Source organism: Mauremys reevesii, linkage group 7, assembly GCF_016161935.1.
Source record: "Mauremys reevesii isolate NIE-2019 linkage group 7, ASM1616193v1, whole genome shotgun sequence".
NCBI classification, from domain to species: Eukaryota; Metazoa; Chordata; order Testudines; family Geoemydidae; genus Mauremys; species Mauremys reevesii.
Window position 1 is genome coordinate 79,647,569 of NC_052629.1, and position 25,854 is coordinate 79,673,422.

The following is a 25,854-nucleotide window of genomic DNA, read 5'->3' on the forward strand; positions in this document are numbered from 1 at the left end:
CACCCTTCAGGCCATGGGCTCTGGCTCTGCTGCTCCAAGGCATAGGGTGCAGAGCTGTTAGACACAACAGGGCACTCCACCTGCTCAGAGACTCTCCTGCAGGGAAGGGTCTGGCACTCCATTTCCAATCCCCTACGCTGTCCCTATTTCAGGGACTCCACACCCCAGGCCGAAGGGCCGGTGGCACAACGCCACCGGCACAGTCAGCCCATGGGCTGAGCTAGCTAATGGGGCCGTGTAGGCCGGAGCTCCAGGACCAATAATAAAGCCCCTACATAGAGATATAGGAGAAGTAGCATTCTGCGAATGGTTGCTCTTGCAGGACCCATTCCAGAGCTTTAGTCCAGGGGGAGCCTGCCAAGTTCGGGGGTTGTCAGCCTGAAATACAGACTGATCCAGCAGCTTGGGGCTAGTGCTGTGTTAGTGCCCTGGGCTGCACTGCTGCCCTCTACAGGACACAGACACCCAGGCAAGGTTTAGACGCTTTGTATGACAAGCGTAAAAGCTCTGGAGCTGGTAATGCCACATCATTTCTCCTCTAGCTCAGGCTGGGCTTGGGGGTCCAAGCTGAGAGGTCTAGTCTTGCTGCCCACAGGCTGCTTAGCTAATGACTTGGTGTGCTCAGGCCCCCCTTTCCACCTAGCCAAATCCCCAAATTTGGGTGTCTCACGTTCTCTCCCTCCAGCTGCATTTAGGCACCTAAATAACCTGCTTGCTGCACTGCCCAGGGATTTAGGTGCCTAACTTGAGGCTCATGCATCTCAGGAAGTGTCAGCGAAGTGTCTGGTACTTGTCAGAACGGCACATCCAGTTACACTGAGAGCATTTCATGCTGAAGCTTCAGGACACAAAGGGGTCAGGAAGAAATCCTTAGCCTTGGGTAGAGCACTGAAGAGCTGGAGCCTCCAAAGCACCCAGCACGGAGTAGTGGAAAAGACATGATCTCAGGACGGGACAGTTAAGGGCAGTGGGGGAAGACACTGACCCAATGACGTCCCCGGTTGTAGCAATTCTTATGGTGCAACAAGGCATGAAGTTGACCCCAGAGCAGCCATTTGGGAGGCTGATGTAATGGGGAGAGAACACATTGGGGGTGGATTTCAAGATCAGACAGGCAGACGGGGAGAGGCCAGCGCAGGAGTTACCACACCCTTGGCTGTTCTTTCCAATCAAATGGCTTTAATTAGTAAAATCACAAGCACCGTGGAGACACACACCGACAGCTGGCAGCTTTGGCACAAGGTCAGCAAAGAACTGGACCTGATCCCGCAGCCCAAAAAACTGGAGTTAACGCTGGGGTGGGGGAGCTCAGGTGGGCAGACCCCTCCACACACACACGAGGAAAAACCTCTGCAGGCCCACCACTTTCCCCAGACCCTGCAAAGGAGCTGCTCAGCATCAGCCCACCATAACCATTGGGCAGTTGGCTGGCAGCCTGCCCCTTGGAATCTGTCCCATCCCCCAACAGGATGTCAACCTCCCTATGCCCAGTCATCCACCAGGCAGAGGCCTGGCCTGGTGCATCAGGGTTTCTCTCGTTCCATGACTGGCTCACAGAGGGGCAACAGGGTGCTGCAGGTAGGCGGGCGAGGCACATTGTCCCTGAGCATCAACCCCCTGCTGGTAGCCACCAGCCCCCGACCGCAGCAAGCTCCCGCCTGGGTGATGGGGCCAGGGCCGCCTGGGGGGAGGGGGGGGGGCATGTGGGACAATTTGCCCCAGCAGCCCTGTGAGCCCTGGCCCAGCGGCGGTCTGGGTCTTTGGCGGCATTTCGGTGGCAGGGGGCCCTTCAGTGCTACCAAAGACATGGAGCAACTGAAGGGCCCCCCACCGCCGAAATGCCCCACAAGCCCTGGCCTGGCGGCGGTCCAGGTCTTTGGCGGCAGGGGGCCTTTCAGTGCTGCCGAAGACGCAGAGCGACTGAAGGGCCCCCCGCCACCAAAATGCCGCTGAAGACCCGGACCGCCACCGGGTGAGTACAAGCGCCGCAGCTCCCCGGCTTTGCCCCAGGCCCCCTGAATCCTCTGGGCGGCACTGAATAGAGCCGCAGCCAGAAAGCTGGAGCTGGGGAATGGGGATCTGGAACGTGAGTCCCCACTGAGGCTTTCTGATGTGCTAGAAGACACTTCTCCACCCCCCGAGATGAGGCCAGTCCTCCGGCTTGGGACTCCAGGGTGCCACGCACAGGCGCCCAGCCAGGCACTGTGCTCTGATTTGCATTCACCAATGCAGTGATTCATTAAGACAGCAATTAAACCCTCCTTGCTGGGCAGTGACAGTCTGGGGCACTCGGGAGGAAGTGCCATCCCAGCTGCTTTCCTGCCCCAGGGAATGAAAATTCATAGCATGGTCACACAGACAGGGGACTTGGGCACCCCCTCCCACCATGGCCCTGCTGCTAGCCCCGGTATGGCTGGGAAACACCGCCCCCTGCTGAGACAGACCTGCCACCGCCAGCTCAGAGCCGATTCCTGCCTGGAGCTTTCGCAGCAATTGGCTTTAGCCCCAACCCCTCTTTGCTGGGCAGTGACAGTCTGGGGCACTCGGGAGGAGGTGCTATCCCAGCTGCTTTCCTGCCACCCCTCCGCACCCAGTGGTTTAATGAGAGTAGGCAGCAGGTACAAAGCATCGCCCAGCCAGGGCTCTGAGAGCAGCGTGCCAGGAGCTCGGGGGGTATGATCACCCGGGGAATGGAGGCACACAGAGTTCAGCTGACTCACCCAAGGTCACACAGGGAGTCTGGGCTAGAGCCAGAAGTGGAACCCGGGTCTCCTGAGCCCCAGTCCAGTGCCTTATCCACTAGGTCACCCTGCTTTCAATGCCTGCACCCACCCACAGCTACATCTGCTTCCAGATCCCCGCCCTGCCTGGGGCAAGTGGTGATGCTTAGCCCCAGAAGCAGGGAGAGCCACTAGGCAGCCAGGGAGAGCCAAGGGGGCCCAAGGGAGAGGCAGGCTGCCCAAGGGGTGCCCCATGGCCCTGGCCCATACCTGGAGGCGGCTCTGCAGAGATCTGGGGCTGGGAGCAGCAGTGAGAGGGGCTCTGGGGCCTTGGAGGGGTTGGGATGGACAGAGCAACCCTCCCCCCACCCCGCATAGACCCCAGGACCCAGGCCTAGCCCTGTTGGGAAGGGAGGGCTTGCATTACTGCTGCAATGTGGTGAGGGGGTAAATGCCTGGCGGGGGCATGGGGCACTCGAGATGTATTCCCCACCCCCAGTGCAAGCAATGGGAGAAAGCCCGGCATGTCTTGCCCCCAGGTGCAGCCTCCCCCTTAGCTTGCAGAGCCATGGGCTGGAAGATGGACACCGGGTGTAATTCCATAGGGCCCCATGGATGGGCTCAGGGGACCTGGAGCCTCTTCCCCCGGACACAACAGATGCCTGCCCCTCTAGGCTGGCACAGCTGGGTGGTTCTGCACATGGCGCTGTCACCAAGGAACCCTGGAGTCCTGCCCATCCCCAAGCAGCTGCTTCTTACCCCAGCCCCTGTATGTCCATTGCCCCTTGCCCCCATGAATTTTCACTCCCCGTCTCTCGCTCTGGTATCGCCCACCCCCCGCTGTGCCCCTCAGCCCTCCGCTGGCAGGGGGGGGACGCTGGCCAAGGAGGTGAGGAGGCAGGCGTAGATCTCGATGCCCCGCAGGAAAACCCGCTCGTTGAGGTACTCGTTGTGGTCGTGCAGCAGTACCGGGGTGTGGTTCATGGGGGAGAAGCCGAGGGCCGGGTGACCAGCCTGCAAAGCAGTGAAAGGGGAAGTCACTTCCACCACACAGAGCCTAGCGGCCGTATCAGACTACATGGGGTCCAAGGAGGGGGGAACCAGTGGGGGGGGGGCTGGATTGAGCCACCTGCAAATAGGAGATCACACTGTGTTTTCCCCGCCCCCCACTGACATTCAACCCTGTGTGGTGCCCCCTCCTGGCCAGCCCCGGCATTACTGCATTCCCACCCTTCACCATCCCTGGCCCTTGTCTCATGCTGGCCTGAATTGCCGGGAACCGTGCCAGAGTCTGCAGCGGGAGGTCTGGCTCATTCCAGCAGTGGGGCTCCCATGCAGCAGGGCAGAGGTGGGCAGCGAGCTTCTCTTTTACCAGGTTGGCACCACCCAGACCCCACATTCTCACCACTGGGAAAGCAGCTTCCCCTCAACCATCTCTGGGCTCCTTCCCAGCCCCACTGCCTCAATACCTCCACCCCCATATATCTGAGACCATCCTAGCTGAAGCCCCCAAAGATGCTGTTTCCTTAAGAAGAAACATTGTTTGTAGTGGGCCAGGCACAAGGCACTACTGTAATACAGTTAACTAATGGGAAGGATAATAATACAACACATTTACAGAGCAGCACTAGCCAGAGACTCTCAAAGCACTTCCTGACAGCAGGTCAGTCCCATTTTACAGGTGGGAAAACTGAGGCACTGGGGCGTAACCTGCTCTAGGAATCGGTGGCAGGGACAGGAATAGAACCCAGAAGTCCTGACTGTCAGGCCAAGGCCATCCCCACTAGACAACAGAGCAGAGTCAGAGACCAATTAAATTAAGACAGAGAGCAAGAGCAAGAAAAAGGGGGTGGGGAAGAGGCCGGAGGAGGGGATGGGAGAACCAGGGAGACCCAGCCAGAATCTGCAGGATGGGCAGTGGGCAGGGAAGGAGGCAGACCGGGGGGAGGCGCCAGCACTCACTGCTCGGATAAAGCGGCTGTCCGTGGCGGCTGGGAAGATCTCACGCTTCAACGTCATGTGCCTGCCAACAGAGACAGAGCCTGGGTGAGCCATGCCCCCAGTGCGGCTATTCTCTCCCCCCGCCACGGGGAGCCAGGGCCTGGTGGGGAGGCAGGGACGGAAGGTACCCCCACGCGGCAGAGCTGGGGAGGGCAATGTTTAGCTTGCCCCTGCACCCCAGGCCTGGCTGAGAGGCATCTGCTTTTGCAGAGCTTCCAAGCCCCTAGGTGAGCCCAGCCTGCCGGCACTGTGCCAGCAGCGTGGCTGGGGGGATAGCCATTTGTCATAGAACCATAGAATCTCAGGGTTGGAAGGGACCTCAGGAGGTCATCTAGTCCAACCCCCTGCTCAAAGCAGGACCAAACCCAACTAAATCATCCCAGCCAGGGCTTTGTCAAGCCGGGCCTTAAAAACCTCTAAGGAAGGAGATTCCACCATCTCCCTAGGTAACCCATTCCAGTGCTTCACCACCCTCCTAGTGAAATAATATTTCCTAATATCCAACCTAGACCTCCCCAACTGCAGCTTAAGACCATTGCTGCTGCTTCTGTCATCTGCCACCACTGAGAACAGCTGAGCTCCATTCTCTTTGGAACCCCACGTCAGGTAGTTGAAGGTTGCTATCAAATCCCCCCTCACTCTTCTCTTCTGCAGACTAAATAACTCCAGTTCCCTCAGCCTCTCCTCGTAAGTCATGTGCCCCAGCCCCCTAATTATTTTCGTTGCCCTCTGCTGGACTCTCCAATTTGTCCACATCCCTTCTGTAGTGGGGGGCCCAAAACTGGATGCAATACTCCAGGTGTGGCCTCACCAGTGCCGAATAGAGGGGAATGATCACATCCCTCAATCTGCTGGCAATGCCCCTCCTATACAGCCCAATATGCCATTAGCTTTCTTGGCAACAAGAGCACACTGCTGACTCATATCCAGCTTCTCATCCACTGTAATCCCCAGGTCCTTTTCTGCATGAGAGTCGTACTCACATGTCTCTGCAGGCCCCACTGAATGCCTTCCACCATGGGTCAGACTCCTCGGTGCAGGTCATTGTCTGATCCATGTATTTCTACACCAAACGAAAGAGGGAAGAGGGTTAAATCTTCCTGGGGGGGTGGAGGGAGGAGGCTGGGGTGGCAGCAGAGCAAGGGGGGTGGGAGGCCGAGAGGCTTGGAGGCAACGTGGGGCAGGAAGGTGGGGGTCCAGCTGGGATGGGCTGCACAGGGAGGGTGAGGGCATGGAGGTGCCCAGCCAAGTTACACACACCCAAGTAGATTTCAAGGGGAGGCTCTGAGCCCAGTTCTTCAGTTCCCTGCCATACCTGGTAGAACTTGTAGGTGACACCCTCTCCAGCTGCCCGGCACCAGACTGTGAGCTGCTCCTCAAATGCCTGCAGGAGAGAGGGCAAACCAACGGGGCGTGAGTGAAGGGGGGGGGTCCTCTCTCAAGTCCATGCCATCAGCCCTTGTTCTGCCTCTCTGATGCCTCCCAGAATTCTTTGTGCCACTGGGACATTATGTTAGCAGCAAGTCAGCATCAGCTCTACACTTCTGGCGGACACTGCTGGGGCAATGGCTGGCAGATCAAGATCTCCCCCAAACCTGGGGGAATGTGCACCCCACCCCCTCCCTGGGGGAACGGGACCCCTGCCAGAGTGGGCACCGTACCTGCAAGTTGACAGTGGGCGGGATGCGGATGTCGAAGGCGGCAGACAGCTCCGAGGGTACCACATTGAAGGAGACGCCCCCGCTCAGCATAGTCATGTTGAGGGAGGTGACGTCGCCCAGGGTGAGGTGCTCGTCACACTTCAATCTGCGGGGAGGGGTGTCACACCCAGCGTCTGTGATCTGTGTCTGTTGGAGCCTTTACCCCCAACCACTCCCCTGGGAAAGGACTCTGCACCCTGACCAAGGGGAGGGCAGAGCTAGGTCCAGAGATTTGCCTCGCCTGGGCTGGGGCCATCAACGTGACATCCACGTGCACTGATACACGGTGCCAGGACACACATGGGTCGCTGGGACAGCCACGCTCTCTGCCATGTGGAGCCAGGCCCTGGATCTTGCCCTCAAAACAACGCTCCCTGTGTCCTCTGCCCGGATCTCAAAGCGCCCTATTGAGATCACGCCCCGCCCACTCTAGGAGGCAAGACAGGATAATCACAGCCATTTCCCAGATGGGAAAACTGAGGCACAGAGCAGCGATATGACTCGCCCCAGGACAGAGAGGGAGCCTGTGGCAGAGCTGAGGACAGAACCCAGGAGTCCTGAGTCCCAGGCCCGTTTGTGCATCCCTAACCCATCCTCTGGAGCTAGGATGTCCACCTTCTCCCTGGGGACCAAACGAGCCACAGGTTTCATGCAGCACTGCCTCTTACCTCTGCTTCTCACTCTCTCTGAACTGCAGGAGGGAGGTGATCACTCTGTTCTGTGGTGGGAACAGGGGGTGTCAGTGTCCTGACCAGCATATTATAGCTACATCTCGGCTCCCCCAGATGCCTGCACCCTCAGGGCAAGCAGCTCTGCCCTTCACCCAGGGCTTCCCAGAAACAAACCAACCAGCTCCCACACAGGAGCCACAAGGGGCGCTCTGACTGGGAGAGGCTGGGGCTGACATAGCCAGGAGCTCCCCCACACAGCCAGGGCTCCTGCCCCACTCCCCATAGCGCCCCCTGCTGGCAGAGGCTGGGGTTGGAATGGCAGGGATCTCCTCTGCACTGTTCCTTGCTGGAGAGAAGCTGATGGTCTCTCCCTTGGTGCAAGAGGACTGCAATTCACTCTCTGTCACACTCACTTGCCCTTCCTGCCGAGAGAGCAGGTGGGTGAAGCCAGGGTGGGTGACACTGCAAGCCCCTCACCCCCCAGAAGAGGGCGCTCTCTCTTACCAACTTCTCAGCAGCCGTGTTCTCAATGAACTGGGATCCATGGCCTGGGTTCCCCTCGCATTTGACTTTAATCCCTGCAAGTGCCGATGAGAGGGGGAGATGTGTTAAGAGAGAGGGGGGAAGGAGAGAGAGAGAGTGGGTGAGCCTGGCACCCAGACACCACAATGATGGGTATGTTAGAAATGCACAGATAGACAGACGTAAAACGAGGGGACATGTCCTGGACCCTACTCACACCAGACGCACTTCTCGCCGTAGAACACAGTGAAGGCATCCGTCGGGTTGGCCAGGCCTGGGGGAGGGACAGAGAAGACAGGTCACTGTGGAGGAGTGGGAGCCAAGCAGCCACTGCCAGCTGCTGCAGTGGCAATGCAACAGGGGAGCCACTGGCTGCCATTTAGGGACTGGGGAGAATCTCCAGATCCCCAGCCCTGCCCCAATCAGGCACCAGGAGTGCAGATGGCCCAGCCACTCAACGTCCCTCACCCATGAGACAAGGTACCTGCCAAGACAGGGTGCGAGGCTGGTCCCTGGGCTGAGGGAATGTGCCTACAAAAGACCCTCCTTTATCCCCACCACCAACCCTTCATGCATCTCAGCCCATCTACCGCCTAATGGCCAGGGGGCCAAGCTCATCTCTGCAGAGGGGCCAGCAGCCAGGGCACAGCTCAGTCCCTCCCTGCCTGCCCCCCCTCGCACAGAGCACTCCCACTGGCTCCTCCGCCATCACACCCGGGGAGCCGCACCTTCATCCAGGGTGAAGCCAACGTTGAGAGCCTGGAACTCGGGGCGCTTCACAAACAGCTCCATGCCCTTGCAGCCCCCGATCTCTTCGTCTGCGCTCAGGGGAAGGACACAGAGTTAGTGGCCGTCAAGCTCTGCTGGGCACCACGGCTGAGCCCAGCCCTCCCTTTCACCCCAGCTGGTGGCACAGCCAGAGCACCCCATGGCAGACTGGGACCCGCGGCAGCTTCTGGCCAGTCCAACTCCCACAGCAGTCAGCTTGCGACCGATGCGAGGTGGGGGAAAGCAGCTGTTTTCCCCAGTGCTGGCATTTCCAGGCCCCAGCTGTCTGCCAGCTCATGGGAACTACTCAGCTCATGGCCAGAGTTTAGAAAGCGGGGGTGGGGGTAATGCTGAAGCAGTGGGAGGAAGAGCCACCATCAGCGCTTTGACCAAATGCAGCAGGCATTGGTGGGACTGAACTGGGGTCTGCAATCTCTCCAACCTACCCCATGTAACAGCTCCCTGCTCTTCTCCACCTCCTTCCCCAGAGGTCTCACGCTGCCTTGCCAGAGCTCCCCATGACAGCCTAGAGACTGGCACAGAGTCACCCACTCCAGCCTGCCTTAAATGCAAGAAAGTTTGCGGAGCAGGGCTGAACAGCGAGTGAGGAGGACACATCAGGGCCTGGATCTGGCCAGTGCTTTCCAGACCAGGAGCTCAACGTGCTTTACTCCCACCCATGAACATGCTCAAGGCTTGATGCGCTTGGTTTCTCCACGTGTTTCACTCCCAGGTACGCGCTGGTCAGGGGAGTCCCAAAGCTAAGGAAAAAGGAGGGCAGCTCCATCTCTAGCCCCCACCTTCCCACCCCTTACAGCCAAATTCTAGCAACCAGCTGGCCACGAAGAGCAGCCAGGCACTTACCGGGCACAAATGTCATGTGAACCGTTCGGGGGAAGCGCTTCCCCTCGGCCTTCAGCCTCCGGATGGCCTCGATGTACCTGAACAGGGAGAGACTGGTCAGGAAGCTGGTACCTGTGAGAAACTTGAGCTCCGGCAGTGCTCCAGGCCAGGCGTAAGATGCATGGAGGGAGCTGTACCCCTAGATTGCAGCCGGCACCCCTTGGTTTTCCCACACCCTGATCTCAGCCAAAGATTAAGGGACCTAGTATGGAGCAGGTAACATATTGGGTGTCCAGGAATGGGGGGCAGGTGTCATAGGGCTTTGGCCGCCCCAGCCAGCCAATGCAGGGAGCAGAGTACCCCAGCCCTGTGCTAGTTATATGTCCAGGCAGATACAAGCTGGGACAATATATAAATAACTAGACCTCGATGGTAAGAGGCATCTGCTGAGCTTTCAGGATCTCCAATGTCTACTGCATCACACAGCTATTGGCAGGGATTCCCATACCGGCCCAGCCTACCTAGCCCAGTCACCCGTTTCCAGCTGTGTCCAGCGGCTGCACAGCCAGGGGCAAGGCGCCCGGCATGGGACAATTCCAGAACACCTGCCCACTGAGCTCAGGGGAGTTCCTCCAGATTTATGCCAGTGTAACCAAGATCAGGATCTGGCCCAAGGGTTCATAGCAAGCATGAGTCAAGAGGGATGGAGCTGTGTGCAGAAGGGGACGTTCCGCTCAGTTTGATTGCCCCAGAGAGGCAATGGTGAACTAAGACAAGACAGAGAATGGAGGAGGCCAGCTGCACTCACTGGATGGAGACACACTTCATATCCTGGGCCCCGCGGGCGTAGATGTTACCCTGAGAGTCCTTAAAGGCTTCAAAAGGGTCGTGGGTCCAGTGCTCCTGCAGGGAAGAAACCAGCACTGAGTGTCATAGCAGGATTCCCCATGGGGAGCGGGCGCTGCCGGAGGGCATGAGCACAGTCCGGCTGGCTCGCAGCATGGTGCCCTGACTTTTCCATGGAGGAGAGGGGCAGGACAGGAAGCTGATCTCCCCGCACCTGATCCCCATTCCCATAAAAGAAAGGGGCAGCACCCTGTTTGGGAGATGGACAGAGGCCTGGTTTGGAGGGTGAAGCAGCACACAGGGCTGATGTGGTAGGTGGCACCTCAGCCACTAGGAGGTAGATGGTGTGCGAGGGGGCAAAAGGGATGGGAGTGTGATTTAATGCCAGCCTGACAGTGCTGGAGACTGAAGGGCAAGACAGGCACAGTATGGAGAAGCCTGCCCTGCAGCTGCCCAACGCACTGCTGCCAACACGCCTCTGTCCAGATCTGAAGGGACAGGAAAGCAATAATGGACAAGACCAACCCCCATGCATGCAACCATGTTAACAGGAAACGCCCCGGGCAATTTCAACAAAAAAGCGGGGCCTCCTGCAGTGGGGCTTCTCAGGGCAAATTGGACTCCAACACACCCATTACAAAGAGCAGGTGCACGTCTAATCGCGTACACTGAGAGCCTAATGCAGCCCATAGGAAAACAGGATTTCATAGTAAGTAACCCCCAAAATAACAAAAGGTAGCAACTGAAGTTTGTGGTGGTGGATGGTGAGCGCCAGAGACCCCTCCTGGAGAATACAGCCAGACAAGCCAGGGCCTGCATCAGAACTTTATAGCCACAGTGCAAGAAGCAAACGAGGGAGTCCCGTGCACAATGGAGATAATTTTAAAAGAACAAGGTGACAGGCTCTGAAGGCAGCACTATCCCAGTGGGTGTCTTTTTCCATCGCAGCAGAGAGGCCAAGGGCTAAATGGGGCCTTGGATCAAACCAGCCTCAGCTTGAAAATTAGCACGCGGCGGGGGTGAGGGAAGGGGCAGCCCCAAATGAAAGCGGAAGGCGTTTTCCCTGGGCAGACCCCACCGCCTGCAAGAGCAATCCTGACAAAGGCTCGCAGTTCCCTGCATTCTACTGTAGGTGGCGCTGTGTTTGAATTAACAAAGGGTGCAGATGGCATTGACGGTGGCAGGTCCTCGGCAGAGATGGCCCAGGTTTCCCTCCAGCCCAGCAGTGCCCCTGGGCACCCTCCTGAGCTGCTGAGAAACACTTCCACTTCCCCTCTGGGCAAATAACCGCCCCTGCCCACCCAGGGGCAGCAGCCAAATCCCAGCTGTGAGCCCTCCCCGCACAACCTCTCACCTCAAACACCGGCACGACATCCGTGTGCGAGTTCAGCACGATGGAGCGGAGCTGCGGGTCTGTGCCCTGCCAGGTGATGATGGTGACAACCCGGCCCGGGAACACCTGCGAAGCAAAAAGGAGTCCGTTACAGTGGAAGGGCATGCTCCACCCTGCTGTGGGTCGGGGAAGCTGGGCAGACAGAAGGAGCTGACGGAGCAGCCCCTGGGTGGGGAGGATGAGGAGGGGCAGCGGGGTTCGCACACAACACATTGTTGCAAAGGGAGGGGTTGTTTCACCTGGGAGGGAGCAGATTTCAAAGGACCAGAGACTCCTCTCCCTTCTAGGAGGGCAGGAAGGAGGGTCTCACAGACAGGGCACTGGACTGGGAACCAGGAGACCTGGGCTCAATTCCCAGCTCTGCCACAGACTCCCTGAGCGACCTTGGTCAAGTCACTGCATCTCTCCAGTGCCTCAGCTCCCCATCTGATTACAACTCCCTGCCTCAGAGGGGTGCTGCGAGGAATAAATCCATTGGTAACTGCAAGGCACTCGACAGAGATGGGGCCCTCCGAGCAACTGGATTGAGAGATCCCAGGCAGAACGCAACCTCCTCCCATAAGGACGCCTCAACTATGGAGGGCTCCCAAGCCATATCCAAATGGTGCAGCTGGGAGCTTGAAGACCTGGAAGGGGATTTTGAGAACAGAGGGGAGTCACTCGATTAATGGCTGATAAACAGGCACCCAATCAAAAGGAAACACTTCTTCCCACAGGGCAGGGTCAGTGTGTGGGACTCATAGCTGTGGAGGTCAGGGAGGCAAACCCTCACCCTGAGCAAGGACGCCAAAAGCTGCAGATAAACTGAACCCCAAAAGGGTGACCCAAAAGCAAGAGCTCCTGGGTTCTCGGTCCACTAGGAACTGCACCAAGACCCCCCATTTCATTTCACTGAAGAGTCACCAGACAGCAACACCCTGGACGGCTGTGCCTGGAAGGAGAAGCGCTAGAGAAGGGCAGTGTGTTACCACAGGAGCTGGTGAATGAGCAGGGAACGCTCCATACCCCCGGAACCATCCAATCCCCCAAGCAAGGAACCTTTAACACTGATCTTCCCCACCCCAAGGGCCACCCCAGAGGACACTAGACACAACTGATGAGGGTTACAGAATCTCAGTAAAAAAATCCAACAGCAAATGCCAGTGGCAGGAGGCCTTGAAAGAATATGGGCTCAGCAATCACTAAAACTATTGAAATCCAGGCACGGTCTGCATCTCCCAATGACTCAGGAGATCTAGCCAACACGCACACAACTGAGATCCTGTCTTCAGGGAACTTCCCCACATTTTTCCTAACCCAAGTTTCTGCCAGTCGGGATTCATGAGCCCACGAGCCGGGACAAGTCGCAAGGAAAGTCGTGTCACCCCAAGCCTCCCCGGAGGAATGTGACCTTGCTAAGTCCCAGTCTAATTACAGCACATACTGCCGGGATGGATCCACTCAAAAATAGACTGAGAACCTGTAATAGCAGATTAACGGGCTGGCCAAGTCTGCAGGGGATTACCGACTGCATGGGATTTGTACACCAATGGCAAACAACCACTCGCATCATCACATTTCGCAGGGTCTCTCCTGCTATGAACGGGGGGCGGGGCGAAGCAAACAAACAGCACCCTGGCCCGTTCTGGACTCCCAATGCAAGGATCATGAAAAAGGGTCCGAGAGGGTAGCCTCTCCTTGCCCAGAACTCCCCCTAGAGCCAGCTAGAGTGCCATGCTCAGGTCGCTCTATCCGTTTTTACGGGGATTGATTGCTACTGAAAGACCCGCATTTGCAGACAGGAGTCCTCTGGTTACCCAAAGAATGAGTCTGGCACAAGCAGTGCAGGCCAGCTCCATGCTGCTGCCAATGGCCTTCAGCCCAGAACTGGAAGGACCGCCAAGGACAAGGGACATCCACCCTGGCAGTGCCCACAGGGGTACCAAGGGGTGCTCATTGCAAGGCTGAATTTGGTGATGAGGACACATCCACTGAGAACTTGGCTGAGACCCACCAATTCTTTTTAGACGGGAACCGCTGAACAATTTACTCAGTCATTCCCTGGTTTGCTGGGAGGATCCCAGGCTATAGCACTGTCAGTGTCACTTTAGCATTGGAAAGGGGTAAGGTGAGCAACCCAGACCACTCTGGCAGGAAGACGGCTCCCCAGTGAATGGGAAGCATTACGTTTCTAAGGCATGCAGCAAAAGCAGATACAAAAGCGCTCGTTGAGGCGAATGAGCCCAGACACATGGTAAATGGGAGCATCTCTGAGGCGGGACTTGGTGCGCCACCTGGCAGTGCTGGTGGAGCACCGTGATTGGAGCTGTGCTGTACAGAAGATGTCTAGCAGGGGGCACCCCAGACACCCCCTGGTGGTTTCAGGCTCTGACAGATCGGGAATGAATTTCACTGTGGGGGCAGAGGAGTGGGTGGGTTCACTTTTCCTACCTCCACTTTCTGACACTCCAGGCCAAGCTCAGCTGCAATTCGCTCCAGGAACCGCACGGCCACATCTGAGAGAGGGGAAAGCAGGAAAGTTACAGACATTCAGCTAGAATCCCCTTGCTGTTTCCTTCCACCTGCTGCATCTCTCCCATCCAGGAATCCCCATCCTGCACTAGGAAGGGGCTGTCTCCACACTCTAGCCCCTCCCATCTCATCTCCAGAGGCCCCTTGCCACAAGGGGGAACCCTTTGGAGCAGCAATGCTGCAAGAACGTCAGAGAGCGGCTGGGAACAAGAGCCCAGCAATGCTCCAGAAGGGTGCTGAGAGCTTTGTGCCCGGCATGTGAGGCAAGAACATTGCCACTGGCCGTCACAGCAGCGAGCTAGTTGCCTGGCCATCTCCCTTGCCGGTTGGCGGTGTAACCCTCCCCCAGTGCTCATGCTGCCTCAGCAGCTTGCCCTGGTAAAAGAAAGGGAACCAGCCTCCTTACCATAGTTGGGCTCGGGCTGGACTGTCTTGAGCCTCAGGTACTCTCGGAAGAGCGTGACTGAAGGATGCTCCCCGGGATCCTGGCCTCTGACCTTCTCCCCTGTCCTTTCAGGGTCTCTCTCAGGCAACATGATGTCCATCTACTGGGGTATCGGGGTCCTGTGAGGAAGAAGACAGGATGTACAGGGGAAAGGGATAAAATCGCCATCCTGAACAGCTGTGAATAGACTTTGTCATCAAATGTACCAGCCAAATCTCCCCCTGGCATGACTCCACCATCTCCAATGAAGCAGCTGTATGAAGCAGGGCTGAATCTAGACCTGTATATGTAAGGGGAACATTGTCTTGGGCTTTCAAAGCTTCCCCAATCAGGATTCGTTCCAAAGCGACAGCACCACATCCACACCCAGGCACATCCCTCCCAAAGCTCTGCCTGATGTCAGTGGCTTAACTTGCTAGACACGGTGCCACCAACAGGGGGAAGCAGCCAGAATCCCCATCCAGGATTGTTCCTCACAACAGCTAGTGCCCTGGGAGCTTTGGAAGGCAGCATTGTGCCACAGTGCCCAGGAGGAGCTGCCATGGTATCTGTGGCGGGAGGCAGTTAGCACTAGGGACCAGAGGATGCTAGAGCTGCTTGTGGGACTGGCAAGGGTGTTCACCCAGAACGGAGTGGTCCGTCACTCCACAGCCCAACGACTTGGACTTTAAGGCCAGAAGGGACCACCATGATCCTCTAGTGACTTCCTGCACACTGCAGGCCACAGAACCTCACCCACTCACTCCTGTAACAGACCCCTAACCTCTGGCTGAGTTAGTGACATCCTCAAATCATGATTTAAAGACTTCAAGTGACAGAGAATCCACCACTCACAGTAGCTTATACGTGCGAGTGATCTAAGCCCCATGCTGCAGAGGAAGGCGGCTAAGTTAAAAGCCTTGGACACCATGCGATCCCCTCCAGACCCTCCACATGCCAACATGGGGGAGAGTGGCTGCCCATTCCCATTCTCACGGGTCTGTCCCATGTCCTGAAAGCCTCCTGGGGCCAGTGGATCTTTATTCTGACCATGCATTATGTCATCCCCCCGTGTGCCAACACAACAGGAAGACAGGGCAGCTCTCAATGCCACAGCATAAAAACTTTGCCCTGTAGTCAGGTGGCAACCCTAGGAGATGGGGATGAGAAAAATGGGATGGCAGATTGCAAGGGAACATGTTCTGGACCTACTACAACGGGGTGGGCAAACTTTTTTGGCCCGAGGGCCACAGCTGGGAATAGAAATTGTATGGCAGGCCATGAATGCTCACAACATTGGGGGTTGGGGTGCAGAAGGGGGTGAGCACTCCAGCTGGGGGTGCAGGCCCTGGGATGGGGCTGGGGATGAGAGGTTGGGGGGTGCAGGAGAGTGCTCTGGGGCTGGGACCAAGGGGTTTGAGGGCAGGAGGGGGGATCAGGGATGGGGCAGGGAGTTGGGGTGTGGGAGGGGGTCAAGGGTGCAGGCTCTGGGCAGGCACTTACCTCAAGCAGCTCCCAGAAGCAGCAGCATGTCCCCCATCCAGCTCCTTCATGGAGGCACAGCTAGGCAGCTCTGTGTGCTGCCCCATCCGCAGATGCTGCCCCTGCAACTCCCATTGGCCACAGTTCCCAGCCAATGGGAGCTGCGCGGGGGGGGCACACTTGGAGTGGGGCAGCGTGCGGAGACCCCTGGCTGCCCTTACACATAGGAGCCAGAGGGGGAACATGCTGCTGCTTCCAGGAGCTGTGCAGAGTAGGGCAAGCCCCCAACCCCACTCCCCAGCTGGAGTGCCAGAGCAGGACAAGCCCCAGACCCCGCTCCCCGGTGGAAGCTCGAGAGCCAGATTAAAACATCTGGAGGGCTGGATGCAGCCCTCAGGCCATAGTTTGCCCACCTCTGTACTACAAGGACTGGGAGTCAGGACTCCTGGGTTCTACTCACAGCTGTCCCACTGTGGCACTATGGCAATCCATTTAGTCTCTCTGTGCCTCAGTATCCCCTTCTGCAGATGAGAATAAGGGCAGAAGTAGGCTGCTGGGGTTAGCAGAGGTGAAAGGGAGCTAAACAAGGAGGTCTGGGGTATGTCGGTGCTGTGGAGGCTAGTAGTGGGGTGTCCAGGTGAGTGGGAATGAGGGAGGGGGTGGAAGCAGGCCGTGTATATGAGGTGTATGAGACAGGGGTTGAGGGAAGTGGGGGGGTGAAGAGGTATGGATGTTAGGGGTCCGTGGGGGTAAGGGTAAGTGTGGGAATGAGGGCAGTATAGACTGGCTAGGAGTAAGAGGGGTGGGTGGGATATGTGGGGGTAGGAGGGTGTCTAGATTGGGGGGTTAGGGGTCGGTGGGGTGCAATGGGGCAGGTGTTGCTGGTAGCCCAGCTTGGGGAGGATGAGGAGGGGAGGCTGAAGATCAGAGTAAGGAGAAGTACAGGGAGGGTGGGGAGTTGGGGTAATTGCAGTTCTCGGGGGTGCATGCGAGTAGGAGCGTATATGGGGTGAGAGATGGGAGGTAGGCGCATGCATGGATTGGGGAAGTGGGGGGAAGTGCAGGTCTCTAGGGCTGGGGGGGCCGGTAGGGGTCGGGGTCCGTGGGGTGGGCAGGGCTGGGAGGCAGGAGCACGCTCAGAGCAGGGGTAAGTGCAGGTCTCAGGGGGTCGGGGCCCGTCGGGCAGGAGTTTGGGGGCAGCCCGGCTTGAGGAGCCCGGGGCGCTCGGGGGGCGGGGGGGCAGAGCAGTGCCAGGCCCCCCACGCGGCCCCTGGGCGCCCCCGGCTCCAGCTCGGCTGCCCAGCCCCAAGTAAACATGCGAGGAGCGGGGGAGGCTGCCCCGTGCGCTCCCCGCCGCGGCCGGCCTCGCCCGGGCCCTACCTCTGCGCTGCCCCCAGCTCCGGCCGCCGCCGCCTGCTCCGCCCCGGCTCTGCGCTCCGTGGTACTGGGGCTGGGCGCAGCCTGAGTCCGCCCGGCCAATCCCGCCGCAGCCCCAGCCCCTGCCCCTGCCCCGCGCTAGGACAGCCCGCAGGCAGCCGCCTCTCGCCGGGGGCAGCAGGGAGGGGGGCAGGCCCGCCCCTCCCCCCCCCCGGGTCCCGGCAAAGCTTGGGGCCGGACCCCTGGGCGCCCAGCCGTGGGGCACCTGCAGGATCGGGCCCTTGCACCCCAAAAGGCTGCTCCGGACTTCGGCTGCAGCCTTTTCCTGCCACTCCAAAGTCCAAGGCGCCTGCACGGCTCAAGGACCCAGTTCAATCAGTGCTGCAAGGCAGAGCCATTCTCGCTTTGCTCTCACCCAGTGCCCAGCCACTGGAACCAGTCTGCGAGGAGACTCGCACCATTGACAGGATTGCTGCGGAGGTATTAGCCTTCCTTATTTCTAGTGCCGCAGGTAGCGCTGCGACACGCACAGCCCAGGAGCCCCTTGTGCCAGCGCTGGACAAACAGAACAAGAAGATGGTCCTTGTCCCCCCCCATTTATAACCTAACCCCATCTCTTCTCCACGCGCTCTGTTCTATGCTATAGGCAGCACCAACAAAGCATGTTTGTCACATCGGCCCATAAACGGGAGCCTTTTCCCTGAACCCACATTGAGCTTCTGTGGGGCCAATAAACAAAGCCCTGGTTCCAGCCTGCCGCTGGTTTTGCAAGCCCAAACCCAGCCACCTCTGCCTCCATTTACCATTTTCCCCCCAGAGCTTTTTTTTTTTTTTTTTTTGCAGTCACCCAGAAACTTTTCTGCTCAAACATCTGGGCAAAAATAAATCCAAGCTGACAAGTCCCACTTCAGCCTTGCTCAGCTTTAAGGCAGGCTTTAATTTTGGAAACCAAAGCCCAGTTTATTAAATACTTTTTTTCTATAATGAAAAACAAGGGGAAATAAATGACATTTGAATTGCTCTTCCACCTAACTGAGGTGCACTGGGCCCTGCACATACACACATGATAACAACAATCAGCACTTGAAGCGTTAAACAGATTATGCAAGCCAAACCAGGCCCCAGTGCTGCAACAAGATCTCTCCCCAGAGACCCCTGCACTTCTTGTAGGCCTCCATTGATTTCAACAGGGCTCCAGGCAGCTGCAAGATTCCCTCTATGCACATCTAGTTGTAGGCCTGGGGCCTAACATCTTACAAAGTTAGTCTCATTTTTAGCGTGGCACAGCTAGCCTAAAAATACTCTTACAAGATTCTCTGTGAGCATCTTCCATTTCTGCCAAATGAAAGGATTTCTCAAATCCAATTTTTCTTTCACCATGTAAGAACCTTTAGTTGTTTCCTACAGAACGCTGTCAGCTTAACTATTTGTTAGTTTCGCTCTAGTTTCACTTTCAGATTCTCCTGGCCTCCTACATTGTTGCAATCTCTGGGGGAAAGATTACACAATATTGCCAACCCAAAACATTCAAAAATCAGGAGTCCAGCACAACACCCATGTGATTGTTTTAAAAATAAATCTTATTTTTTTCAACCAACACATTTGGGTGGTTTTTTTAAATTTGTCTGCTAGTGTTTTGAGCTTTCAGGGTGCGCTCAGGTCGCTTTTGCCCATAACCAGGAAGGCTAGAACCACCCCCCCCTTTATTTTTTTAAATGAAAGCTGAGATGCTCAAATAATCCAGGACCTGGGACTTTAAATAAAAGCACAAGAGGTGTCAATGATTTTTTTCACCTAAATCAAATTTTGATTGAAAAAAAATTCATGAATGCATGTCCGTTAACGTGAGCCTTTGTCAGACCTTTTAAAAATAATTATGCAATGTCGGGCCTAATCCAGATGGAATATTGGGCCAGGTCCTGCAAACGCTTCCATGGGACTACTGGTGGGAGTAAAGTTATTCGCACACTTAAGAGTTTGTAGGATTGGGGCCTAGGTCCCTTTAAGGAACCGAAACCAAACCTCACACTCAACACAATCCTCATTGCAACAAGGAGCTGCATCATCTATTTAATGCATAAGCTTCTCACCTGAGAAACACTCGGAGACTTGATTCCATGAGACATTTAAAATCTCATTCATCAATTTTTGTACAGATCTTGCTACTGTCCCCTGCTCATGAACTCCACACAGCAGAGGAAGTTGGGCACACTAAGAACAGCTGAATTACTTAGAAAAGGAAATTATGCATTTGCAAATCAAGGCAAAACTGTCCCATGTGGCCCCACTTTCCACGCCTACATCCAGGGCCAGCTTTAGGCCAATTCCACCAATTCCCCTGAATCGGGCCCTGCGCCCAAGAGGGCCCCGCAGCCAGTGGCAGGGCCGCCCAGAGTGGGGGGCAAGTGGCCAAGAATCCCTTCCCTGGCTAGAGGCGCCTTTTTAATTTTTACTCACCCAGCGGCACTCCGGGTCTTCGGTGGCATTTCGGAGGTGGGTCCTTCACTCGCTCTGGGTCTTCGGTGGCGGGTCCTTCAGTGCCGCCGAAGACCTGGAGCAAGTGAAGGACCTGCTGCCGAAGACTCAGACCGCTGCCCGGTGAGTACAAGCTCCATGTGTGTGGTTTTTTTAGTCATCCCTGCCGGGGCCCTGTCAAAACTGTTCAAATCAGGCCCCACACTTCCTAAAGCTGGCCCTGCCTACATCCCTGTCTACACTAGGAAATGACCCATGGCTGACAACATGGTACCTGTGGTAGAGCTGTACCCTCAGGAATGGGTGATGAAACAGTTTAGCTCCACCTACCTTAGCAGCTGAATAGTTTTCATCCCCAGTTGAGAATGCACCAGGTAGCAGGGTGGGGTATCCATGGTTAAGACTTTCCTAGCATAGCTAGAGCCAAACCCCACAGTACTTGGTGTGACATTTTATGCAAATTATGTAATGAGTGAATGTGCATCTAACCATGTATGTCTGCTAACGGTCAAGACAATCTGCACCAAAGCAGTGGCAGGAGTAGGATGTGGAGTTGCACAAAACTTGACAGCTGTGCTTGGGTAGGTGGGAACAGTGTTGCCAATGCTTGTGATTTTAGTGCAAGTCTCGTGGTATTTGGTGTCTTTCTTAAGGCCTCAGGTCCTGGAGTCACGTGATAAGGTTTTTCATAGATTCCAAGGCCAGTCATCTGATCTGACCACCTGTCTGACACAGGCCACAGAACTTCCCCCAAATAATTCTGGATTGAACTGGACCCTATTTTTTTGGAAAAACCTCCAGTCTCGATCTGAAAATGTCCAGGCCTTTGGGTTGCGGTTAGGTTGTTTGCTGCACAGATTGGGACAGTAGCATAGCTGAGACCCGGAAGGGATGACACATGGGAGTGTACTGTCGTCATCTGGACTTAGGTCTTCATCCTTTAGGGCTTCGAGCTGAAGGGGGCTGGTTTGGTTGAAACACCACAATTTAGGGGGAGGTAATTGACCCATTTCTATTCTGCAGACATTATTGCTACAGTCCCTGTGCCTGGAATAGCTGTTGGTTGAATTGCAGAAGTCAAGTCTCTCTTGGGGTTTTATCCCATTTTTTGTAACTAGCTAGTAACGCTGTGGCCCAGTAGAGTGACCAGATGTCCCAATTTTATAGGGAGTGTCCCAATTTTGGGGTCTTGGTCTTATATAGGCTCCTATTACCCCCAACCTGTCCCAATTTTTCACACTTGCTGTCTGGTCACCCTAGCCCCCAGACTTTGCTCCTGTATCGTAGAATGGGTTGAATAAGACTGACAGCTAGTTTGAGCAGAAGGCGGTAGATATGCAGTGGTTTTTTAAAGGCACAGCTGATCTCATAATGCTTTTCCAGCCAGACTAATGCTCCCTCCCATGTATTATGAGACCCTAGGTACATATGATTTGGAGCATGTTCACTTTTAGGGTCTCCAACATAAACCGTTAGTTTGCTTTGGTTATGTGGCAGCTTTCTCTGAAATCTGACTTTTCAAGGTAGGGTTCACATAGTGCAGTCAATTTTTAGCAGGGCTAAGTCCTGTCCCAGATGATGGTTCAACCAGCTCATCACTAGCCAGCATTTTATCCAGGCATGTTCATAGAAGGGAGTGCTCCTACCGAGCTGGTAGCTCACTGATGGACATGTTGTGGCTGAGATCAACTCCCGGTCCGATTCCCCATTCTTTCTGGTTTGCAAGTCAGCGAGACTTAATAAAGCCCTACGGTTTTTCCACTGTGTAGCATTCCTGGATGCCTGATGTATAGACTAATGGCAATTTTACTCCAAGAACAAGCTCTTCTCATCCTTCTTCCCCCTCAATTCTTTTATCCTCTGATGGTGTCTTGTCATTAACCAAACGTGGGAGCTCGTCAGAACAGGGGCTGGTTTGTTATTACAGGACTGGACGGTACCTACCCCAATCTGTACATGCTGCTGTACAAATCATCAGTAATCATCCCAGAAGAGGCTGCTAACACAGATACCCACCGGACATTTGCTGAGCTCAGGAGAGCATCTTTCCTGTTGTGCTGGGGTAAAACCCATCTGGCTTGGAGGGCTGGTAAAGTAACTTGAGCAGAGCTTCCTGGCTGCAGTACATAGTACCAGTGCCCCGGGGCTCTGGTGTCTGAGCCAAGTTGGGGAAGGTTTCCCTGGAGTCTTGCTATTATAGGGGACAGGCACTAGGTCGGTCATGTTGAATGGTCCAGTTATTAGTGGTGGGACACAGAACACACAGGAGGCAGGTCCCCAGTAGCTGGTGCCGAGTGAGAGACCTGGGACTGCTCCAGGACAGAGTGAGGAGACGCAATCTCACTAACTTCCCATGGGCTGAGGGAAACGAGGGACCCCGGTAGGTTCTAGTTTCCTTCTCCCTGTGGCCGGGCATTACCTGGCCTTAGTACCAGCAAGAGCCACAGTCCCTTCCAGAGGGAAGACTAGTCATATGCTCGCCCCACCCTGCATCCCACAAAATGCAGCCACTGCCCAGCACTCGGCCCAGGCCCTGTAAGGCACAAGGCCCCCCCGTGAATGACCCAGCTGGATCACTCCCACCTGAGGGTGATGATCAACAGAAACTTTAACCAGCTGCAGGGGAAAGGGGCAAACAAACCCTGAACTTTGCATGGCCCAGGGCCCACGTGGCTGCCCTAGTTACTTATGGACTTATTGCTCAAGTAGTCCTTTGAAGATTATTTTGAGCAGAGATGGGACCAGAAACTCCCCCCCGCCCCTCACACAGAGGAGTAGGTAAGAGCTGGGTACTGCCATTCCAGCTCTAGTCCCTCTCTTCTGATTCTTTTCCTCTTCTAGGGTCACTTCCTGCCCTCCTGCAAACCCAGGGCAGAGAATTGGAACAGGGTTGGGGTAGGGAAGGGGGATCCTTGCTGGTTCTGAATTGCTCAGAATGAACTTGTAGCACCCTAGACAGAGGATACCGTTCCCCTGACCCTCCCACGGCCCCTTCCAGCTAAGGAATTCAAAGGGACAAACCTCCGAGCCGCTCTCTGGGACATGTCAATATCATCAGCCAGATTGTACAGACAGGGAAACCGAGGCACAGAGCTGCAGAGGCACCCACACTTTCCAAATACAGGTAGATAAATGGCAATGGCCTGCTGTCCAGCGGGGCTGCTAGCCCTCAGCACTAGTGATTGCATTAGAGTGGGGGCAGCCCCTTGGAAAAATCAGGCCATTCCTACATTCTTGCCTTTATCTACCTTTAAGTGCCTCATTTGAGGCACAAGAGTCGAAACACCGGAGCCAGCGTGACTTGGCTGAGGTAATGTAGCACATCAGTGAGAGAGGCAGGGAAAGAACCCAGGCGTCCTGACTCCAGGCCTCATGCTTAAACTAAGCCAGAGAGCTGAGGAAGGACTAAGGGACCCCATGAGAGAAGGACCCATACGGCTTTTTTTTGCCCATCGCAGCGTAGGAGGGCAGGCTACTGCTGGGGGTCAGTTTGTGAGGATGTAATGGGCCTCCCCGTCCCAGAGCACCCCCTTTGGACGCAGCCGGGACTCACCTCACTGCAGTGTCCCCTTGTGGTATTGTCCTTTGTCTTGCTCTGTGGGGCACCTGTCCCTCCAGCCTGATTCCTCTGGATTCATGCCCCTTCTGGGGCATCAGTGTCCTCCACAATGCCCATTGGCAGCGTTAAGCACAGGTAATGAAATGACAGTCTGCAGCCTCCGCCTCGTCACCTAGGTCAGTCAGTCAAACACGAAACAGTTCACCCCCCACCTGTGGGTTTAGGAGCTCACTCCTGCTTCCGGCTGTCCTCTGTCCTCTGTCCAGGATTCCAGCCCATAGGCCTTCATACTCCTCTCAGAAGAGGACACCAGGCCTCCACACCCATGGTCTCTCCCTAACCCCCAATAGGGGTCCTACCTGGCCCGCCTTGTTCCCTCTCTGCCCCAGGAGGACAGGCAGAGGTTTTCCCTTCTCTCCTGAGCTAGCTAGCTCACTCATCCCCTTTGTGAGAATCCACCCAGTTTATACAATTCCTTTCCTTCCCACCCAGCCATGCCCTCTCCCAGTGCATCTCATGAGCTCACTTCAGCTCTCCAGCTGTTCATTCAACACCTCCTTTTCTGACCTCCACTTCCCTGATCAGCCCCAGCCCAGGCCAGTTAGCCCAGGCAAAGTGTGTCCCCATCCCCCTGCAATACTTGTCTTTAGCTCCTCTCTTCTGTGTTCCCCTGGCAGCAGCCCAGGGAGGCTAGGCCAAACCAAAAGCCCCACCGAGGAGGCACCTTAGCTTCAGTGGAGAGGCCCATCTGAGCAGTCCAAGCACAGGACTGGCAGCCAGGAGATCCTGAGTTCTGATCCGACACCCGCTCCCCTCTCCGGTCTTGAGCAAGTCATGTCACAGCCTACCTCAGTTTCCCCATCAGTCAGGGTTAATGCTCTTCCCAGCATGGTGAGGTCAGTGGGTACTGGGTGTACAGAGCTTTGAGGGTGGGAAGCATTACGGGCGGCTCACTATACATTGTAACTATTCAGACAACTCCTCATCCCCTCAGTGACCCCAACCCCTGCCTGGAAGGCAGCATGGATCATCAGTGTGGTCTCACTGTAGCTGCCAGTCCAACAGGAACACTTGGGGAATGCAGAACACCCATAGCTGCAATGTGCCACTGCCAAGATCCACCCCAGACTGATTTACACCTCGCTGCCTGGAAATCCGCCATCATGGCCCATGTCCTGCTGATTTAACTGCGCTCTGACTGCCGGGCCGCCCCCGCCCCTGCACAACCTTGCTGAGCAGTTGCCAGATGCTAAGCCACGCGTGCAATGTGGGGGAGTATTTATACAGTGCATTTTGGGGGCGATCTGGACCAAAGGCCACCACTTTCATTGCTACACAGCGACCCCGCCTGGCTGATCCAGGGACAGGGCAAAGGGAGTCCCCCTCAGTATCAACCTAAGAAAAGTGGCTGCACGCCTGTACACTTGGGAGAGGATCAGGGCTCCTAGTAGACGAGCAAGGACTTCCCTTCAGAACTACTGCTCCCACTTTGCTGGGGACCGTGGGGCAGGAACTTACCCCACAGCACTTCTTCTCATGGCTAGTCAGAGCCACCCTGAAGGGTCCCAGGCAGGATTCATCTCAGAAGACATGGTATAAGACTTAGCCGGATTCACCTCTTGAAATGCAGCCAGGTCTGGGGCAGAACATAGCACACACAGGGGATAAATCAGTGTGATCAACTCCCCACTGGAGGCTGGGTTCACCAGGTAACAACTTGTCCTTTCCATTCAACAGGGAGGGGGAGCAGTAAAGTCAGCTCCGGCAGACGGGAAATGATTTCTTAGCCATCTCTTTGGAGAATCTGCAGAGAGGCTAATTCCTGGAGTGGCAGAGTTGCAACATTAGCAGAACCGGACAGAATGTAGTGGGCAGGACAGGGCACCACGGGGAGGCTTGGCAACAAGACGGGAATCATTCTAGTTCAAGAACACCAGGTGGCAATTACCCCTCACCACCAAAGTTGAGCTGCGGTGACCGACACCAGCTGGGGGGCTAGTCCAGGGCTTGCTGTGGTAGCAGTCCCAGTGCTGAACGGACTGCGTTTGTTCAGGGAAGTTCTGGAGCAGTAAACACTCAACTGAGGCCACGAGCCCCTGAAAACAGAGAAAAGGGGGGACCTGCAGTCATGGACTAGGGAGCCATTTCATGGTTAAAGCCAGCAGAGATACTTTGGGCCATGGAGTTTGCGAGTGCAGACAGCAAGTGCATCGCTGCCATTGGTCCCCCACTGCTAGTAGGGACCCCCCTAAAGGATCAGGGCCTATTGGACTAGGCACTGCATGGACAAGACAGTCCCTGTCCCAGAGAGCCAAGCTCCCATTGCTCCACCCAGCAGCAACAGCTCCATTGCCCGTGAAGCTGCACGCAGGGCAGCTCTCTGCTCATCTACTGCAGGAGGGGCTCAAGCAGCCAGTGCCCCCTTGGCTGCTCTGGAACCTGTCCTAGAGGTGAGGCAGGGGACAGGCGGAGCTGAGAGCGCCCGAGGGAACTCTGTATGCAGCCGGCTGGCTGCCTCTGCATGCAGGGAAGCAGCTACGGACACAAAGCTCTGGTGTGGCA

At 56.1% G+C, this 25,854-nt stretch overlaps 1 protein-coding gene across 6 annotated transcripts; it reads right to left on the bottom strand.

Annotated features, from left to right (window-relative positions):
* Positions 1–1,934: 1,934 nt before the first annotated feature.
* ACY1 (aminoacylase 1) lies at positions 1,935–25,850 on the bottom strand. Of its 6 annotated transcripts, none has more exons than XM_039546895.1 (17): positions 25,248–25,850; positions 24,811–24,928; positions 23,287–23,464; positions 14,382–14,539; positions 13,895–13,959; positions 11,426–11,530; positions 10,034–10,128; positions 9,247–9,323; positions 8,343–8,432; positions 7,832–7,888; positions 7,597–7,670; positions 7,090–7,139; positions 6,383–6,527; positions 6,037–6,105; positions 5,705–5,784; positions 4,683–4,743; positions 1,935–3,734 (listed from the first exon to the last, which is right to left on the bottom strand). In XM_039546895.1, the coding sequence occupies exons 4-17, from the start codon at positions 14,518–14,520 to the stop codon at positions 3,570–3,572; spliced, it is 1,272 nt and encodes a 423-aa protein (XP_039402829.1). In that variant the 5' UTR covers positions 14,521–14,539; positions 23,287–23,464; positions 24,811–24,928; positions 25,248–25,850; the 3' UTR covers positions 1,935–3,569. The 6 variants fall into 6 exon arrangements, with proteins under 6 accessions (XP_039402829.1, XP_039402830.1, XP_039402833.1 ...); XM_039546896.1 differs by having other exon boundaries at positions 25,241–25,850; XM_039546899.1 differs by lacking the exon at positions 23,287–23,464.
* Positions 25,851–25,854: the final 4 nt, after the last annotated feature.